Genomic DNA, 16,834 nt, shown 5'->3' with positions numbered 1-16,834 from the left:
ACACTAGTTCTGTCACATGAGGGCCCCACCCGTATGACCTCATTTAACCTTAATTACCTCTCCAAATACAGTCACATTGGGGGTTTGGACTTTGAATTTTGGAGGGGACAGAATTCAGCCCAACCTAGGCCTAACCTAGAACGGGGGTCAGGAGACCTCTTTAGGAAAATGGTGATTGGACAGGTTAACATGAATCAATGGAAAGGAGTTCTTCAGGTTGATATGGTACACCCCCTCCAAGCTGCTGCCGGAGTTGTCATTAAGCTGTGAAATGAGAGAGCTGGATCCTGGAGAGAGGGCATACTTGACCTGGGCTGAGTTTTGATCTGGTTCACGTATACTGTACATCCACAGAAAAGGGAACTGTATATGTAAATTTTCAACAACAGTCATCACACCCAAAAATAGACTCACATTTTCCAGGAGGCTTGGCAAACTACGTAATGGCAAACAAAAAGTAAGGATGCTGTGGGCAGAGTATGAATAGACTGCTTCTCGCCACACATCCACTTGTAGCTACTGGCCTGTTTCCATATTATCACCTTTATTTGTGTGTGTGTGAGAACTGTGCTATTTGCCTTTGAGAATAGTTGTTCACAAAAGTATACTCCATTGTATACTGCCTGATGGAAGCAAGTGCAAAGGAAAGCAAAGATTTGGCATCAGGCTTGGAAAAAAAAAAACGTAAGAGGGATTAGATTCTGGTAGTTAAAACCATTTGGGGAAACCAAAAGGGCTGGTTCCAGGTCTTGGGTAGGAAATGTACAGAGTAAACGGGTTAATCAAAGCAGGGAAGTACTTGAGGACTAACAGGGATGTGTCAAAGAGACACAGGTGGTTATAGTGGTTTCCACTGGTCAAACTTGGGACCATTTGAGCATCAACAAGAATTATGATGGTTAAAAAAAAAAATTAAGTCCAAGATACGATACAGGATGGAAATGGACATTGATTATTAATGGGCTGAATCCATATAACAAATACTCATAGTCTTTAGTAAATGCCTCTTGCATTGTTCACTTTGTGTTGACAGCATCATTTAGGCTATGTCAAATACCAGTGATCTTACTATTCAGAAGAAGTCCATGGAACCATGGAAAAATTTTTATTATTGATTTGATCCAATTCAATTTTCTCAAAAATATCAGTATTTTGTATTCACTTTATAATTTCTGCAAACACATTTTCTGCTTATAAAACAAGAATTATGATGGTAATGGAGTATGTAATAACGAATTTTAAAACCTTTAATAATGATTTTTAAAAAACCAAACCGTGATTCCATAGTGAAACAATAGAAAAAATGAAGGCGTGGTAAGAATGGCAGCTAATAAACGTGGGAGCATGACAGAGTTACAGAATCATCGGGTACGTAATCTGTAATGTAATCACAGATTCAGTGAAGGATTGTGTGAGTTTGCTGGGAACGGGACGTTCACATGGCCTCAAAGTAGCATCCCTCAGATTACTTACCAAATACCAAGAGGAAAATGTACAGTTACGATGGAGCCATGCAGTCACTGTCTTTACCGAGTGATCAAATTTAGCATTACTGACAGCAGGAGAATCTAAGATATGTGTCCTCTATGAGGTGTGATAAAGAGGTACACACGTCTTGCAAAAAATGCTTACACTGAATCTAGTCGTAAGGGGAAGATCTAACAAGTCCAGAAGGAGGAACATTCTACCAGACAACTGGCGGGGAGTCGGGACAAAATTCCATGACAAGTTACAGAGGAGAGTGGAGGAGACTGTTCTGCATTAAAAGAGCCGATTATAGCTCATGGGTTGAAAAAAATAAAAACGGCTATCAAAGGAATTTCGGGGGCAGCTCAGGAAATTTGAATACGAATTATGTTAGATGATACTATGAAATCATTAATTTTCTAGGTTTGATCATATATTATGCTTATGTCGGGCTATGTCCTTATTCTTGGGAGATGCATACAGACGTCTGTGGGGGTGAAGTATCCGCAACTTTCAAATAATTCGTCGAAAATCAGTGTGCGGGGCTGTGTGTATGGAGACGGTGGGAGAGAGGCCAAATGTTAAGCAGTTAATGAACTGGAGGACGGCTATGCGAATGCTCATTGTACTACTCTTTAAACTTTTCTGTAGATATAAGCGTTTTTTGTTTTTTAAATTGGGGCGGGGAACGCCGTTCAGGGAAGGCCAAGGGCAAAGGCATCCACGAGCCTTACGAAGGTAGCGACGTCGGGAAGGGACGGAAGAGACTTCTCAGAACAGCTTCCGCCCTTCCCGGGGCCCTTCCCTGTTGGCGGATCCAGTCACGTGGCTGCGTGGCCACGCCCACAGCTCCCAGAGGCCCGCGCGCGCCGCCGGCAGTTGGGCCGCTCCTTCCGGGCCGGCAGGCGGGTGAGTGGTCGTGCCGCGGCCATGGATGGCGATCCTCCGCCGGTGGAGGAGCGGCGGCGGCTGCGGGAGGAGCTGAGCGAGTTCGTGGAGAGCTGCTGCCGGACGCTGGAGGAGGTGACGGCGTCGCTGGGCTGGAGCCTGGACCGGCTGGACCCCGGGGAGGAGGAGGCGGCCGAGGTGAGGGGCGCGGGGTCCTCCCGGGGGCCCTCAGCCTGCGGAGCCCCGGGCGGCGGGCGCGGCCCCTCGTCTGCAGGGCTGTGGGCGGCGCGGGATCCAGCCTGCAGCGCCCGACGCCCCCGGGATGCTCGCACCCACCCCCGGGCTGCGCACCCCTGCGGAACCTCGCCCTAAGGAGCCGAGGGATCGCGGCGGGTGCAGAGCGGAGCGGATAGCCGGGCTGGGGTGTGACTGGGAGATAAGCGGGCGGGTCTCGGGGTGCTGCTCCCGGAGGCGGCGGCGGCTTGCCCTGTCATCTGTCGCGTGGATTCCGCACTTGCACCAGACTCGGTGTCGGGAGGGCTTGGGAGTGCAGGTCATCTTTCTCAGCCTCCAGACTGTGCACCGATTCCACGATTATTAAAGGATGTCAACCTAGAGTCGGTACTAGCAGCTCTCCTGGACGTTAGGAAGAGATGTAGGCAAGAGTATTGGGGTGAACAATCCTGATTCTTTTTTTTTTCTTTTTAATGGGATGGGAGGAAGGGAAGTGCTCCAGTGTGGCATCATTATTCATGCGGTCGACTATTCTTTCTGGGTTTACCATTTTGAAAAAACACTTTTGAGAATTCCCAGGCGGTCCAGTGGTTAGGATTCCGCGCTTCCGCTGCAGGGGGCCCGGGTTCAATTCAACCCCAGGCCTGGGAACTAAGATCCGGCGTGCTGCCCGGCCAGAGGAGAAAACAGCAGCAACACTTTTATTATTTGTTTAGAGGTATATTTGAAGCTGCGAATTCCATTGAGTGGGGCCTGCCAAGCCTTTCCACACCACTGTTTACCCAGCGATTTAGTAAATTTAGATTTCTTTTATTAACAGTTAAATAGAGCTTTGTATATGCCACTTACTATAATTACCTCCTTTAATATTCATAGTTACCCTATGAGGTAGGTACCGTTAGCCACTTTTTACAGATGAGGAAACAAACCAGAAGAGGTGATACTTTGTCCCAGGACACATTGCTGAGAGGTGGCAGTTAGGATTTGAACCCCCAGGCATTTTGCTCTGAGAGTCCCTGTGCCTAATTGGTATGCTGCCGCTCTAAAACTCCTCTCTGAAATTCCAAAATTCGGGCAATCGGCTGTGGGTGTGTATCTGACCTTTGCAAAACCAGTGTCTGATATTCAGGAGAGGAACTGGCTTAAACATCCTGGTAAGTGACATTCATACTTCCTAGACCAGGTGCAGTCCAGATAGGCAGTGAATCTTCACTTTTCTGCTGGAGTGTTTTCGTACTGAAGTTGAGTGAACAGCGTCACAGTTCCCATCCTCACAGAGCTCAGCGGCTGCTGGTGGTGATGAGGGGGAATACAGAGAGATCAGCCGCTACATTGTAATGTGATAAAGTCTGTGAAGGCTGGGTTGGAATTGCTGTAGTGCCGGTTATTGTAGGCTGTGAGGGGATGGCCAGGACTTCCTGGGTAAAGTGAATTCTAAGCTGATAAATGAAAGTGAGCTGAATTAGCTAGTGAAGCACAGAGAAAGCATCAACAGCATGTGTAGAAATCCAGAGACAAGGGTGTGGTGAGCAGATCAGGAAACCTCCGGTAGTTAAGGATAGCTAAGAGCTTAGGCTATGGGGAAGGAGGGGAATGATGGTCAGTAGGGGCCAGACCTTAAAGATCCTTGTGTCAGCCATGTTAAAGAATCTGGATTTTTTTTTTTTTTCTTAATGAGAACAGTGGGGGAGGCATGAAAGTTTTTGTTTTTTTCTTTAATTTATTTATTTTTTATTGCGTCGGGTCTCTGTTGCTCCACATGGGCTTTCTCTAGTTGCGGCGTGCAGGGGCTACTCTTCGTTGCTGTGCGCGGGCTTCTCATTGCGGTGGCTTCTCTTGTTGCGGAGCACAGGCTCTAGGCGTGTGGGCTTCAGTAGTTGTGGCTCGTGGGCTCAGTAGTTGCTGCACGTGGGCTCTAGAGCGCAGGCTCAGTAGTTGTGGCTCACAGGCCTAGTTGCTCCGCGGCATGTGGGATCTTCCCAGACCAGGGCTCGAACCCGCGTCTCCTGCATTGGCAGGAGGATTCTTAACCACTGCGCCACCAGGGAAGCCGCGCATGGAAGTATTTTAAGCCAAGGCATATCATGATTATACTTGCCTTTTAATAAAATAGTAATTGCTTATATTTATTGAATGCTTACTATTTACCAGGTCCAGTCCAAATTGCTTTATGTGTATAAACTCATAGCTCTGTGAGAGAGGTCCTGCTGTTATACCCCTTTTATAGATGAGGAAACTGAGGCAAAGTAAGGTTCAGTACCTTGACTAAGTTCATACAGTCAGTAAGTGGCAGGCCTGGGATTCAAGCTAGCTGCAGTGTGGAGAATGGAGAACAGCCAGACCGGAAGTGGAGAGAGCAGTTAGGCAGTGGCCCTTGTAACCCAGGAGGGAGGTGATGATCTCCTGCATGGGGACATGGCAGTGGGCATGGATTATGTGGAAGGATTTCAGAGTTCGTTAGGAGGAAAAAAGACTAGCTGATTGGTAGGTGAGGTTGTCCAGGCAGTGAGTGTAAACACATCTTTCAAGAGTTGGGCTTTGATGGGTTGAAGAGGGGCAGAGACTGTAAGGGGGAGAGAGAATGAGGGAGGGTTTTTTTTTTCTTCTGTGTACATACACTCACACAAGGGCGTTGGGAGAGGCCTACGGAAGAGGATATAAAAACATTTAATGGTATAATTATTTCCTTAAAAATTATGTACCTTTTTTCTTTGCTTCTGTTTGATCTTTATAGGATGAAGTTGCCATATGCCCTTATGATTCCAATCATCGCATGCCTAAGTCGTCTCTAGCAAAGCACATGGTATCTTGTAGATTGAGGAAACTGGGCTATACCAAAGAAGAAGAGGTACCATATATCTATTATGTGTATGTTGTGTAATTCATGCCTTAATAAATTCACAGTATTTGGAAGGTGCAGTGTGATGTTTTCTGACAAAATAATAGTCATTTGAGGGGTGCAATGGTACTTGCCTCATTTTTCAAATTATTGCAAGAAATGTTTAAATGATATTAATCTATTGTTGGTTTATCTCAAATCTTAAAATAGTCATTTGATACTGAAAAACACTAAGATTTTGTTTTTTTTATTGTTTAGGGTAAAATGTATAATTCTGACTTTTTCTATGAGAATGCGAAGATACCTTCAGTTACCTTGAGTAAGTATTAATATAATTTAAAAATATCTTAGTGTAGCTGTACCTGTATAGGTATTGATATTTCTTTTTTTTAATTTATTTATTTTTATTTATTTTTGGCTGCATTGGGTCTTCGTTGCTGTGTGCGGGCCTTCTCTAGTTGTGGCAAGCGGGGGCTGCTCTTCATTGTGGTGCACGGGCTTCTCGTCGCAGTGGCTTATCTAGTTGTGGAGCACGGGCTCTACGCGCGTGGGCTTCAGTAGTTGCGGCTCGTGGGCTCTAGAGCGCTCTGTAGTTGTGGCGTACGGGCTTAGTTGCTCCTTGTCATGTGGGATCTTCCCAGTCTAGGGACCGAACCCGTGTGCCCTGCATTGACATGCGGATTCTTAAACGCTGTGCCACCAGGGAAGTTCTACTGTTTCATTTTTGAATTATCAAAAGAGTGGACTTTATAAGTATACTTATGGTTGATTAAGAAGGGTTTTCTTTTTTTTTTTTAAGTTTTTTTTTTTGATGTGGAACGTTTTTTAAAATCTTTATTGAACTTGTTACAATATTGCTTCTGTTTTATGTTCTTTTGGTTTTTTGGCTGCGAGGCATGTGGAATCTTAGCTCCCCAACCAGGGATGGAACCCGCACCCCCTGTATTGGAAGGCAAAGTCTTAACCACTGGACTGCCAGGAAAGTCCCAAGAAGGATATTTCCTATAGTGACACTAGTTTGCTCAATCTGAAATTTAGAGACCAGGCTTATAATAGGCAATGAAAATCCTCCAAAGCTTTGTACAATAGGACAGATGCCTTCCTTCTTGATTATAACAAAAATCTGGCCACACACATAATTTGACGATAGAACTGAGGATGGAAATGTGTTCCAAGTGTTCACAGCATACCTAGAGGTTAAAATCTTGGACTTTGGAATCAGAATGCCCTGAGTCAAGTAATTTTGTCACTAATAGTTGTGTGACTTTCAGTACGGTAATTAACCTGTTAGTTGCCTAAATTTCTTTATAAAATGCAGATGATGATAATAACACCCTTGTGAGGATTAAATGATGTAATGATATATGTAATATGGTTAGAATACTGCCTGACACTTAGCTGGGATTCAAGAAATGTTAGATATTATATTGGTTGATAAAATTTGTAGCAGCTACTGCTGCATGCTTGATTATAGTGTTTTCTGAATTGCTTGAAGTCTGGTTACTTACTGGATTCTAGGTAGATCTGAAAGAATTCTGCATTCAGAGTACCTTGGCAGCACTGTGGGTGTTAAGATTCTGGAAGGTTTCTCAATGTGCCCAAGGAGCTTGGATTGGAACCCAGTTAATTTCATTGTGGACACTGACGATTCATATTGTATTTATGGATTTTTTTGACAGATAAGGACTCACAATTCCAGATAATTAAACAAGCTAGAGATGCAGTTGGAAACGATGGTGATTATTATAATCAAAGTAAGTGGCATCAAAGTTTGAACTAATTAATAAAACTGTTTTTCTTCCATAGCACATGTTACTAATTTTCAAGAGAAATCTTACGAGAACAGTTATGAGAAAGGCTAAGTTTTATATTTGACATTAGACTCAGTGCTTGGTGTCAGCTTCATTTGTTAGATATATTCCACTGAGATACACCAATCTCACCAGAACACTGTTTTAGCTAGGGATTCATGCTTTGGAATTACCTAATAGGTGAGATTGCCTCGTAGATAATTTTTTTTTAATTATGATTATTTAGTAAATAAATCCCACTGAGTAGACTGTCTCACCCTGACATTTCCCCTCTCTCTTGAGAATTAACCCAGTGTTAAATGTAGGAATGTCGAAATGCAACGTAAGAGGAAAGGCTCGGGCTAATCTGTCCCCACAGCTACTCCTTGGAGAAGCACAAACAACGGTTTTATATACAATTTCAGAGGGTTTGTGGATCCCTGCATGCCCAGGCTGGCTTAAGAGTTTCTGCCTGGGACTTAACTTCAGCAAAGACTAGGTTAGAATTTTTAAGTTTGAGCTTCTAGGAAATTGAAAGAAACTTTAATCCTTCAAAATCATAGAAGAAAACAAGTAAATGCAGTTAACAGATTTCTGACTCTAGGTAGACCATCCAGCCAAAGCTGACTGGCTCTGATAAGAATTCTCAGTTGACTTCCTTAAGCCTCCTGAAGGTAGCTTTCTCTGGACATCTTACCTTTTTCTCCCTCACTCTTCTTTTTAGCTGAATGATACTCACTAGCCCATAGTTAGGATTTCTTTTCTCCTGTGTTGATGTTCAGGGTCTTAATCCCATTGTTCTAAGCCAGTATCTGGGCTTCATTTCTCCCTCAGTTGCCCTGTGGCTGCAGAAGGAAGAAGTCTTCTTAGTCTGCATTAGATTGGTTCCTCGGAACAGCCAGAAGCCTATTGCTTGTATTTCCTGTTTTGAAGATCCCATTTAGTACTTTTTGTGCTAAATTGCAGGTTTTATTCTTTGAGGGAGACATTTGACTCTCATCTTATTTGAAGAGATTACTGAGCTATAGTCAGTCAAGCCTTTTTTGACCCCTGTTCAGTTAGTGAACCAATTAAAAAAGTAAAGGATTTTGGTTTTTTTTTTTTTTTGTGGAGGGGTTATTAGTTAAAGGACTTTTTTTGACCTTAGCTAGTTAGATAGATTTACTGAATTTATTTTAGAGTTGAAAGAGAACTTGGAGATAATCTAATCCAGCTTCTGCTTTTTACAGATCAGGAAACAAATCCTGTCTGATAGAGATGATAAAGTTCTGGGGTGCTTCTTCTAAAGGTTCTCAGTGCTTTTATATTTTAGAAGAGAGTTTTTTTATTTTTCAAAGCTCTCTTATTCATTTCATTTCCCTTTGACAACAAACTTGTGATAGGTTGAACAAGTATTTGCTCTTTCATATTAGATGACGAAATAGAGGCACACAGAAGTGAATTAACACCCCTTTGCTATAATATAGGAAAGCTGGATTGAGAGCCAAGTTCTGAATTTTGCAGATTTGCACATTGAGTTTAATTCTTTACAAAAGCAAATGATTACTTTGAATGAATAGTTCTTTCAATAAATAGTTAAGAGAAACTTCTATTTGATTTTGAATTTTTGTATTATCTTAAATTAAGACTTCATTGTTAAGAATAACATGTTATATGATCTGTAACCCTCTTTTTAAAACTTTTTTCATCTGTGTAGAGTTCTGCAATTTCTCAATAGAGATTAATTTTTGTGGCGCACTTATGTCTTACACATCTAAAATTTTTTACCCCAGGACAAAAATTGCTTTAATACTTTCTTATTGATGTTTACTTTGAAGGAAGAATAACTAACATTAATAGTTTTACATTTTCCATTTCATTAATGTTTTGTTTGTTATATACTAAATTGTCAGTTTTTTATGTTTTCATTTCATCAGTCACATCAGGTCTAAACTCAAGGTATAGAGTTCTCAATTCGTTAATCTTTGTCAAAGCTTGAACAGCCATTAGATCTACTTATTTATTTTCGGATATAGTTACTTTGGTGAATTTTATAACCCAGATACTAATTTCAGTCATAAACAGTCATTTTATATAGTTGGTGGTTTATCTTTTTCCTTCAATATTAAAAATTCAAGTTTCTGTACTTCAGTTTCATGGCATCTGTTTGGGTGGTGGCCGTGATTTGAACATCAGTGTACTATGATAAAGAACCCCAAAGAGACAGGAGATTATGGTTCTAGACCTGATCTGTTCCTACCACTTGTGAGATGTTGGCAAATCGTTTTACTTCCAAGGACCTCATTTCTTCATCTCCAGCGTTAGGAAATTGACTCTGTATGAATTCTTCGCAAAATTCTGAGTTTGTACCTTTAACACGAGTTAATGTTTAATATTGTTAAATATATTATTATTTAATATTAATATTTAATATTGTATCTCACACGTTTGAGATGCCCTGTGTTGGCAGAAAGGACTAACACAGAAGAATGAGAGTTCAAGTTATTGACAAAGTAGATTAGAGTTTCAGTTTGGGATGATGACAAAGTTCTGGAGATGGATAGACATGATGGTTGCACAACAGGATGAACGTACTAAATGCCACTGAACTGTACACCTGAAAATGGTTAAAATGGTAAATTTCATGTGTATATTTTACCACAGTTTTTAAAAACTACTATACAAAAAGGTAGATAGAGGGTCACAGAATTAGTATGATTACAGCTCATTCAGATATACCTCTGAATTGTATAGAAACTTGCGTTTGAACTTTTACATTTTGTGGAAATGTAAGCTTATTTAAGTGTGTTTATTTTTTTTTGTGTCGGAAATATCTATGTTCTGAATGATTTGAATGCAGCTTGTTTAACTTTTCCTGTACTTTTTCTTTTTCAGTAATTGGGGTGAGTATAAAGAGGAATTAGGAACCTGAATGTACTCCTTATTTAAAGATATGCAGTATCCTTTTTGCAGATGATATCCTTTTAAAAGTATCACTCAAATTTCTAAACTTTATCTTAATCACTGTCACAATATTATAGTCTTGATTTGGAATTTTAGTTGAATTTCAAAGAATTTAACTATCAGTCTTGACCATACAGGAATTTAAGATGAATAAAGAAAACTCCAAAATATTTTAAGGAGGAAATTATACTTCTTTGTTTAAAAAGAGCAGAGAGAGGTTTATGTGGAGCTTGTTTATAATACATCAGTGTTTTCTAATCTTTTGTATTTTTCTCCTAGAATATATAACCTATATTCAGATAAATTTGGTTTATCAAAGCCATCTCATTTTTATATTATAAAATTAAATGTTTTAACATCTGGCTTTCCCTAGCGTCTACCAGAATTAGAGTAAGATTGATTGAAAAGGAGGGAACCCTCCTTCCGCACTAATTCAGAAGCCTTCTGCTAGTACAGATGCTTACCTGTAGCTGTTACACCACGGACTGAGATTCAGTGTAGCTCTCGTCTTAATTTGTAGACAAATGTAAAGTCATCTCTTTTCTTGTGTTGTCATGCTTAGTTCATAGGGTGCTCTCATTTGAATTTTTGTTTTGCCTCTTTACCTAGGAAGTCAGTGAGATTAAACTTTATCAAATATAAGTATTTGAGAAGAGCTACTGATTTTACATTGTTCTGTGAACCTGAGTTATTACTTTAGGGTAACTAGCAAACATTAAAAGGATTCCTTTAGTAGCTCATGTTCTTTGTTTGCATTTGTGAATAATGAAGTCTAGAAAGAATCATTTTAAATTGCTTTATTTACAGTTACAGTAATTTTTTTGTTTCTTTGAGAAAATTTGAATCTCAAAACAAATTTTCTTCAATGTTTAATACATCATATCAAGGTATTGTATTTACTTTTTTTCATTAATGAGCAGATTTTAGAAAGTTCTATGACTTTGGTGGGGGGGTATCGTTAACGTTTTTCACTTAATTTGGTGAAGTCAATATGCTGCTGCTTCCGAAAATTAAATCAGGGTTAGTCTCAGTCTGTCTTTCTCTGGTCTTTCTTGGGATTTCTGCTACTTAACTGTTTCTTGGTCCCTAGCTCTAAGTCATTGCACAAATGGGATGTATTTTGACTATGGAACATCTAGCTTGATGTCTCTCATAAAAAATGATATTTTTTACACATTTTTCATATTTCTATAATTTATCTTCAAAGGGACTGTAATGTGTATTACCTATTAAAAACATTTTTTTCCCAGCTTTTATGGGGAAAAGCATATAGACAGAAAGAAAGTTAATATCTACCTTTACAGTATGGGTAGCCTTTTGAAAGTTTTTTTTCTTAGCAAATTGTCTCATGGTTATTACTGCCTGCCTTCATGGGATCTGTCTTAACATTGTTGGAAAGAATAGCAAACGTCCACAACAGCAAACATTCTGTGGATGTAGCATTCAGGATAGAGTCAATGTTGACCGTTATCACACAGATTGATGTTTTGTATGTTTAGGGATTACTATGAAAACAGATTGCTTGTGTTAATTTAATGTTGCATTATTACAGCGCATGTTTAAAGATAAGTACAGTAGATCATAAATCCACAAAGCTTCATGTATTGTTTATCCTTGTGATTTTATTTTTACTCTAGGGATGTATTCTTCATTGCCTGTTGAAGTTCCTCTGAATCACAAACGGTTTGTTTGTGATCTAACCCAAGCCGATCGTCTTGCCCTCTATGATTTTGTAATCGAGGAGACAAAGAAAAAACGGTCAGATTCTCAAATTATTGAAAATGACAGCGATCTCTTTGTAGACTTGGCTGCCAAAGTCAATCAAGGTTTGAGACGAATATCATAGTTTTCTATTTCTTAATTGTCACTCCGTCCTTTGAGTGTTATTAAGATGACTTGTCAGGCCACTTTGAGTTGGAATAGGATGGTTTTGTGTCATCTGTCATTCACATATATATTAAGATGTTTACTTAGTACTTGAAATTTTGCTCTCTGATTGTTACATTAAGCATACCTTACTTCTGTAAGAATGTTCCTTGAGCTGGGCTGTTACTTTAATCTCTGTACCTAAGCACTGTTATGTTCAATTAATGGTTAGAGAAAAGGAGTGATATAAAACTTAGTCCACTTATATAACAGAATTTTCAGAATATTTTTGAGTGCTATATTATTACAGTACATTAAAGCATGTTGAAATATCGGATGATCATGGTGTGCCTTCCCACTGATTCATAAGAATTTATAGCTTCTGAGGATGTAATCATTTTATTTTGTTCTTTTATTAGATAATAGTCGAAAAAGTCCAAAATCTTACCTTGAAATCCTGGCAGAAGTGAGAGATTATAAAAGAAGACGCCAGTCCTATAGAGCTAAGAATGTTCACATAACCAAGAAGTCATATACTGAGGTATGTTTGGCATAGTTTTATGGAGCTTTGTCGAACACAGAGATTTCCCTTCGATACTTATCCTCTGTCCCGTGGATTTCCACAGTTCCTTAGAGGTTTTCTGAGCGGAAGTGGCTCCATGGTGGCCACACCTGCTTTGTATTTGCTCCATCACTCTCAGACCCACGCTTTACCAGACAAAGGCTTTTCAGGGTACAAAGCCCTTCTATAAAGAGGTTGTGCAGGGCTTCCCTGGTGGCACAGTGGTTGAGAGTCCGCCTGCCGATGCAGGGGACAAGGGTTCGTGTCCCAGTCCGGGAGGATCCCACATGCCACAGAGCGGCTGGGCCCGTGAACCATGGGCGCTGAGCCTGCGCGTCCGGAGCCTGTGCTCTGCAACGAGAGAGGCCACAACAGTAGGAGGCCCGTGTACCAAAAAAAAATAAAAATAAAAGAAAAGGTTGTGCAGTCTTACAAAAACACTGCTTTTGAGAAAGTGGTATTACATCACGATGAGGACATAGATTTTGGCTTTAGACAGACCTGGGCTTGAGTTTTGATTCTGCAATTTATCATTGGCTCTTTGACTTGGGCAAATTATTTGAGCTTTTCAAGATTCAGATTTTTTCATTTTATAGTAATACAGACTGCAGGGTTATTGTGAGAAGTAATTGAAATAATGCTTATGGACAAAGAAATTGTTCAGTGAATATCTTTTTTGGCAGAAATTTTAGTGTGCGTTTATGTACTTTACTAAACATTTGGGCTTAAGAAATGTCTTGGTATAAAATAATTTTATGTATATTATAAAATTTAAGTACATTAACCTCTTGATGTATATCTAGACTTATTTTCAGATGTCATTTAGTGGGTAGAGTTGATGAATTTTTGGTACACGAATCACCTTGCCTAAACACTGTAAATAATTTCCTCGTTGAATCTCTAATTGTTCCCATGTTATTTCTTCCTTCCTTTTATGATTTCAGAGACCTTCCGTAATCTGGCCTCATTTTACCAAGCGTTTTCTTTTGTTTTAGTCAAGCATGTCTGTTAAAGTGTGTCTGACCACACGTATTTATTCTTACCTCAGTATCCTAATACACGTAGTCTCATCTGTGGTGCCTTTTGTTTTGCTGTTTAGAAACTTGATGCCCACTCACTGTTTCCATGAGGTGTTGATGGCTCTGAGCCATCTGCTGGCTTACTGCACTCATGCTCTGTACCGACAGCTTAGCACTTGGTTTTATGCTGTGCTTTTTACAATTAAAGTACATGTTTTAGACTTCCCTTACTCGGGCATCGCCCTAGTGAGTCTTACAGTCCCTCAAATCCTTGGTGGTTCAACACTTGTTCCTTCTCTGGTCTCATAACCTTGAACTCAAGTATCAGTGTCGTTGCTAAGTGCTCTTTACAATTTTATGGTTAACTCTTTTTTTTTAAATAAATTTATTTATTTAACTTTTGGCTGTGTTGGGTCTTCGTAGCTACGCACGGGCTTTCTCTGGTTGCGGCGAGCAGGGGCTACTCTTCGTTGCGGTGCACAGGGCTTCTCACTGCGGTGGCTTCTCTTGTTGCAGAGCATGGGCTCTAGGTGCATGGGCTTCAGTAACTGTGGCACGTGGGCTCAATAGTTGTGGCTCGCGAGCTCTAGAGCGCAGGCTCAGTAGTTGTGGTGCACGGGCTTAGTTGCTCCGCGGCATGTGGGACTTTCCCGGACCAGGGCTCGAACCCGTTTCCCCTGCATTGGCAGGCGGATTCTTAACCACCGCGCCACCAGGGAAGTCCCTGAGTAGCTCTGTTATCTGAAATTCGGTACTTAACTCTCTGTAGGTGATTCGGGATGTGATCAACGTGCACATGGAGGAACTCGGCAGCCAGTGGCAGGAGGAGCAGGAGAATGCAGAGGATGATGCGGAGAAGTACGTCAGTGCGTCAGTCGGCGAAAATAGTTCTGTTTTTATTCTGTCACCTGTAATCGTTCAACTGAACTTCAGCACCTCCGAGACCATTAGTAGCATGCTGCCGTTCATCAGGACGCTTACTGTGCTTGATTTTACCACAGTTGTGAAACGTGCCATTAAGAGCTACGTTTCTTCGCCCGCCCTCTTATCTGGAGTGCAGGGTTATACGTATTTAGTCTCTGTCTGGCACTGGTCTGATACAGAATATTGAGCTTTGGTCTGTACTGGAGACCGTAGTTAAAACTGTTTAATGTTCTTTCTGTTTCAGGAATGAAGAAAGGCGGTCGGCTTCGGTAGACTCACGGCAGTCTGGGGGAAGCTATCCGGATGCGGAGTGTTCACGACATAGAAGGGATCGGAGTAGGAGCCCGCACAAACGCAAAAGAAACAAAGAGAAGGACAAACACTGGGACTCAAGAAGAAGGAAAGAGAGGTAAGCCCGGCACTGCGTCATTCGCTGTCGAATTGTTGATGCTTGAGAAGCAAAAGGCCCTTCTGTCACAGGCCACGCTGAGGACATGGCTTGTAAGTAAATTAAGGTGAGGAGAGTAAACAATTGATGAAGATTCTTAACATTCATCCTGTTTCAGTTCAAATATCCACAGCTCTACCTGCCTGATTGGTACGGTTTCCCTTTTTTATTACTTGTTTCCTCACCAGGAGATGGGAAAGTAATGTCTAGGTAGAAAGTTAACCATGTTAAAAAGGTGTTTGCCTAGATCTTTCTTCAGTCCTTTCTGTGTCCCTCCCTCCCTTTCTTGTTTCTCTTTCTCATCCTTTCTTTCTCTTGCTAATTCATCAGATAAAGGATGTTATAAAGTCAGAGAGGAGGTCTAAGCTTTAATGGCAGTCAGTTTTTCCCTTGTTGGTATTCCTGATATAATTCTGAAAGCTGCGGAGATATAAAGTACTACTGAAATAGTGAGTTCCGATCGACCGAGGTCTGTTCCTGTGTCCAGCTGCTTACTGGGCATCTACGTGGACCTCAAATTTGCCAGGTCTACGCCTGAACTTGACTTTTTCTTGGTCTGCTCCTCTTCCGCCAGTACGCCTGTCCTGGTTAATGGACGGCCACCATCTGTTCACCTAAGCCAGCAGTCGAGGACTCGTGCTAGAAGCTCCCTTTTACTCCTTACCATCTGGTCCTAGTCGTCAGTTTTGTGTGAAGATGCCTCACATGCGCCTCCTCTCTCTGTCCTTAAGGCTGTCATCTGGAAAACGATGGCTGTGCTCCTCACTGTTCTCTCTGTAGGCTTGTCCCACGTGGATCCATCCCGCCCTGCTGCCAGAGTGGACTTGCACCTCTTAAAACTCCTCAGTGGTAGAGTTCACGTTCTTCGGAACAGCTCTCGAGCCCTCCCGGAGCAGGGCGCCTGCCTACCTACCTTGTATTTGCCCCTGCCCCGTGAGCTACACAACTTCTGCTCTGGCCAGCCCGCATTCCTCACAACTCCCCACCCGCACTGGGCCTCGTCCGTGCCTTTCCACCTCGTGTTCCGCTGCCTGGTGGTTGTTGTTGTTGAATATTTATTTATGTCTTTGTTTGGTAGCACCGAGTCTTAGTTTCGGCATGTGGGCTCCTTAGCTGCAGCTCGCTGCCATTCGAACTCTTAGTGGCGGCATGCACATGGGATCTAGTTCCCTGACCAGGGACCGAACCCAGGCCCCCCTGCATTGGGAGTGCGGAGTCTTACCCACTGCGCCACTGGGGAGTCCTTTAAGCCTTCGGTAAACTCATCCTTTAAGACCCAGCTTAGTCATGTCCATGAAGCCTTTTTCACTCATTCAGACAGAGCTGATCTTTCCCATTTTGTTACCACTCTACCCAGCACCTACTTTTTATTGAACATAAGTTATTTCTCTCTCTACTAGACTGAGCTCGTTGAAAGCAGGTCCATGTCTTATTTAGTATTATTTGCACAGTGCTTGTCTAGCAATTGGCTTTTTTTTTTTTTTTTTTTTTTTTTGCGGTACGCGGGCCTCTCACTGCTGTGGCCTCTCCCGTTGCGGAGCACAGGCTCTGGACTCACAGGCTCAGTGGCCATGGCTCACGGGCCCAGCCGCTCCGCGGCATGTGGGATCCTCCCGGACCGGGGCACGAACCCGTGTCCCCTGCATCGACAGGCGGACTCTCAACCACTGCGCCACCAGGGAAGCCCTAGCAGTAGACTTTTAAGTGACACCTCTCCAGGGCCAGTGGTGATCAGGATATTAGTAAGACTTACTGGTTTAATAATTTTGCTCATCTTATTATCATTCAGTTCATGGAGTTAAAGCTAGCTATGATTTAGTGCTCTTATAAAAATGAAATATTTGCTTAGTAAAC

The 16,834-nt window shown here is 41.7% G+C and overlaps 1 protein-coding gene across 1 annotated transcript in view; it reads left to right on the top strand.

Moving 5' to 3' along the window:
• Positions 1-1,938: 1,938 nt before the first annotated feature.
• The window catches only part of SNRNP48 (small nuclear ribonucleoprotein U11/U12 subunit 48), a 121,458-nt gene continuing 106,562 nt past the window's right edge, over positions 1,939-16,834 (top strand). Inside the window, exons 1-8 of the mRNA XM_082848353.1 lie at positions 1,939-2,553; positions 5,324-5,437; positions 5,687-5,747; positions 7,108-7,182; positions 11,799-11,987; positions 12,447-12,568; positions 14,378-14,466; positions 14,777-14,941. Coding sequence (XP_082704479.1) covers positions 2,398-2,553; positions 5,324-5,437; positions 5,687-5,747; positions 7,108-7,182; positions 11,799-11,987; positions 12,447-12,568; positions 14,378-14,466; positions 14,777-14,941 — 971 coding nt within the window. The 5' untranslated portion in view covers positions 1,939-2,397. The remainder of the gene's footprint in view (positions 2,554-5,323; positions 5,438-5,686; positions 5,748-7,107; positions 7,183-11,798; positions 11,988-12,446; positions 12,569-14,377; positions 14,467-14,776; positions 14,942-16,834) is intronic.

The sequence above is a fragment of the Leucopleurus acutus genome (assembly GCF_964270905.1).
Source record: "Leucopleurus acutus genome assembly, chromosome: 10".
Taxonomy (NCBI): Eukaryota; Metazoa; Chordata; class Mammalia; order Artiodactyla; family Delphinidae; genus Leucopleurus; species Leucopleurus acutus.
Note: the sequence above shows the minus strand (reverse complement) of the source record. Positions and strands in the feature narration are given on the sequence as shown.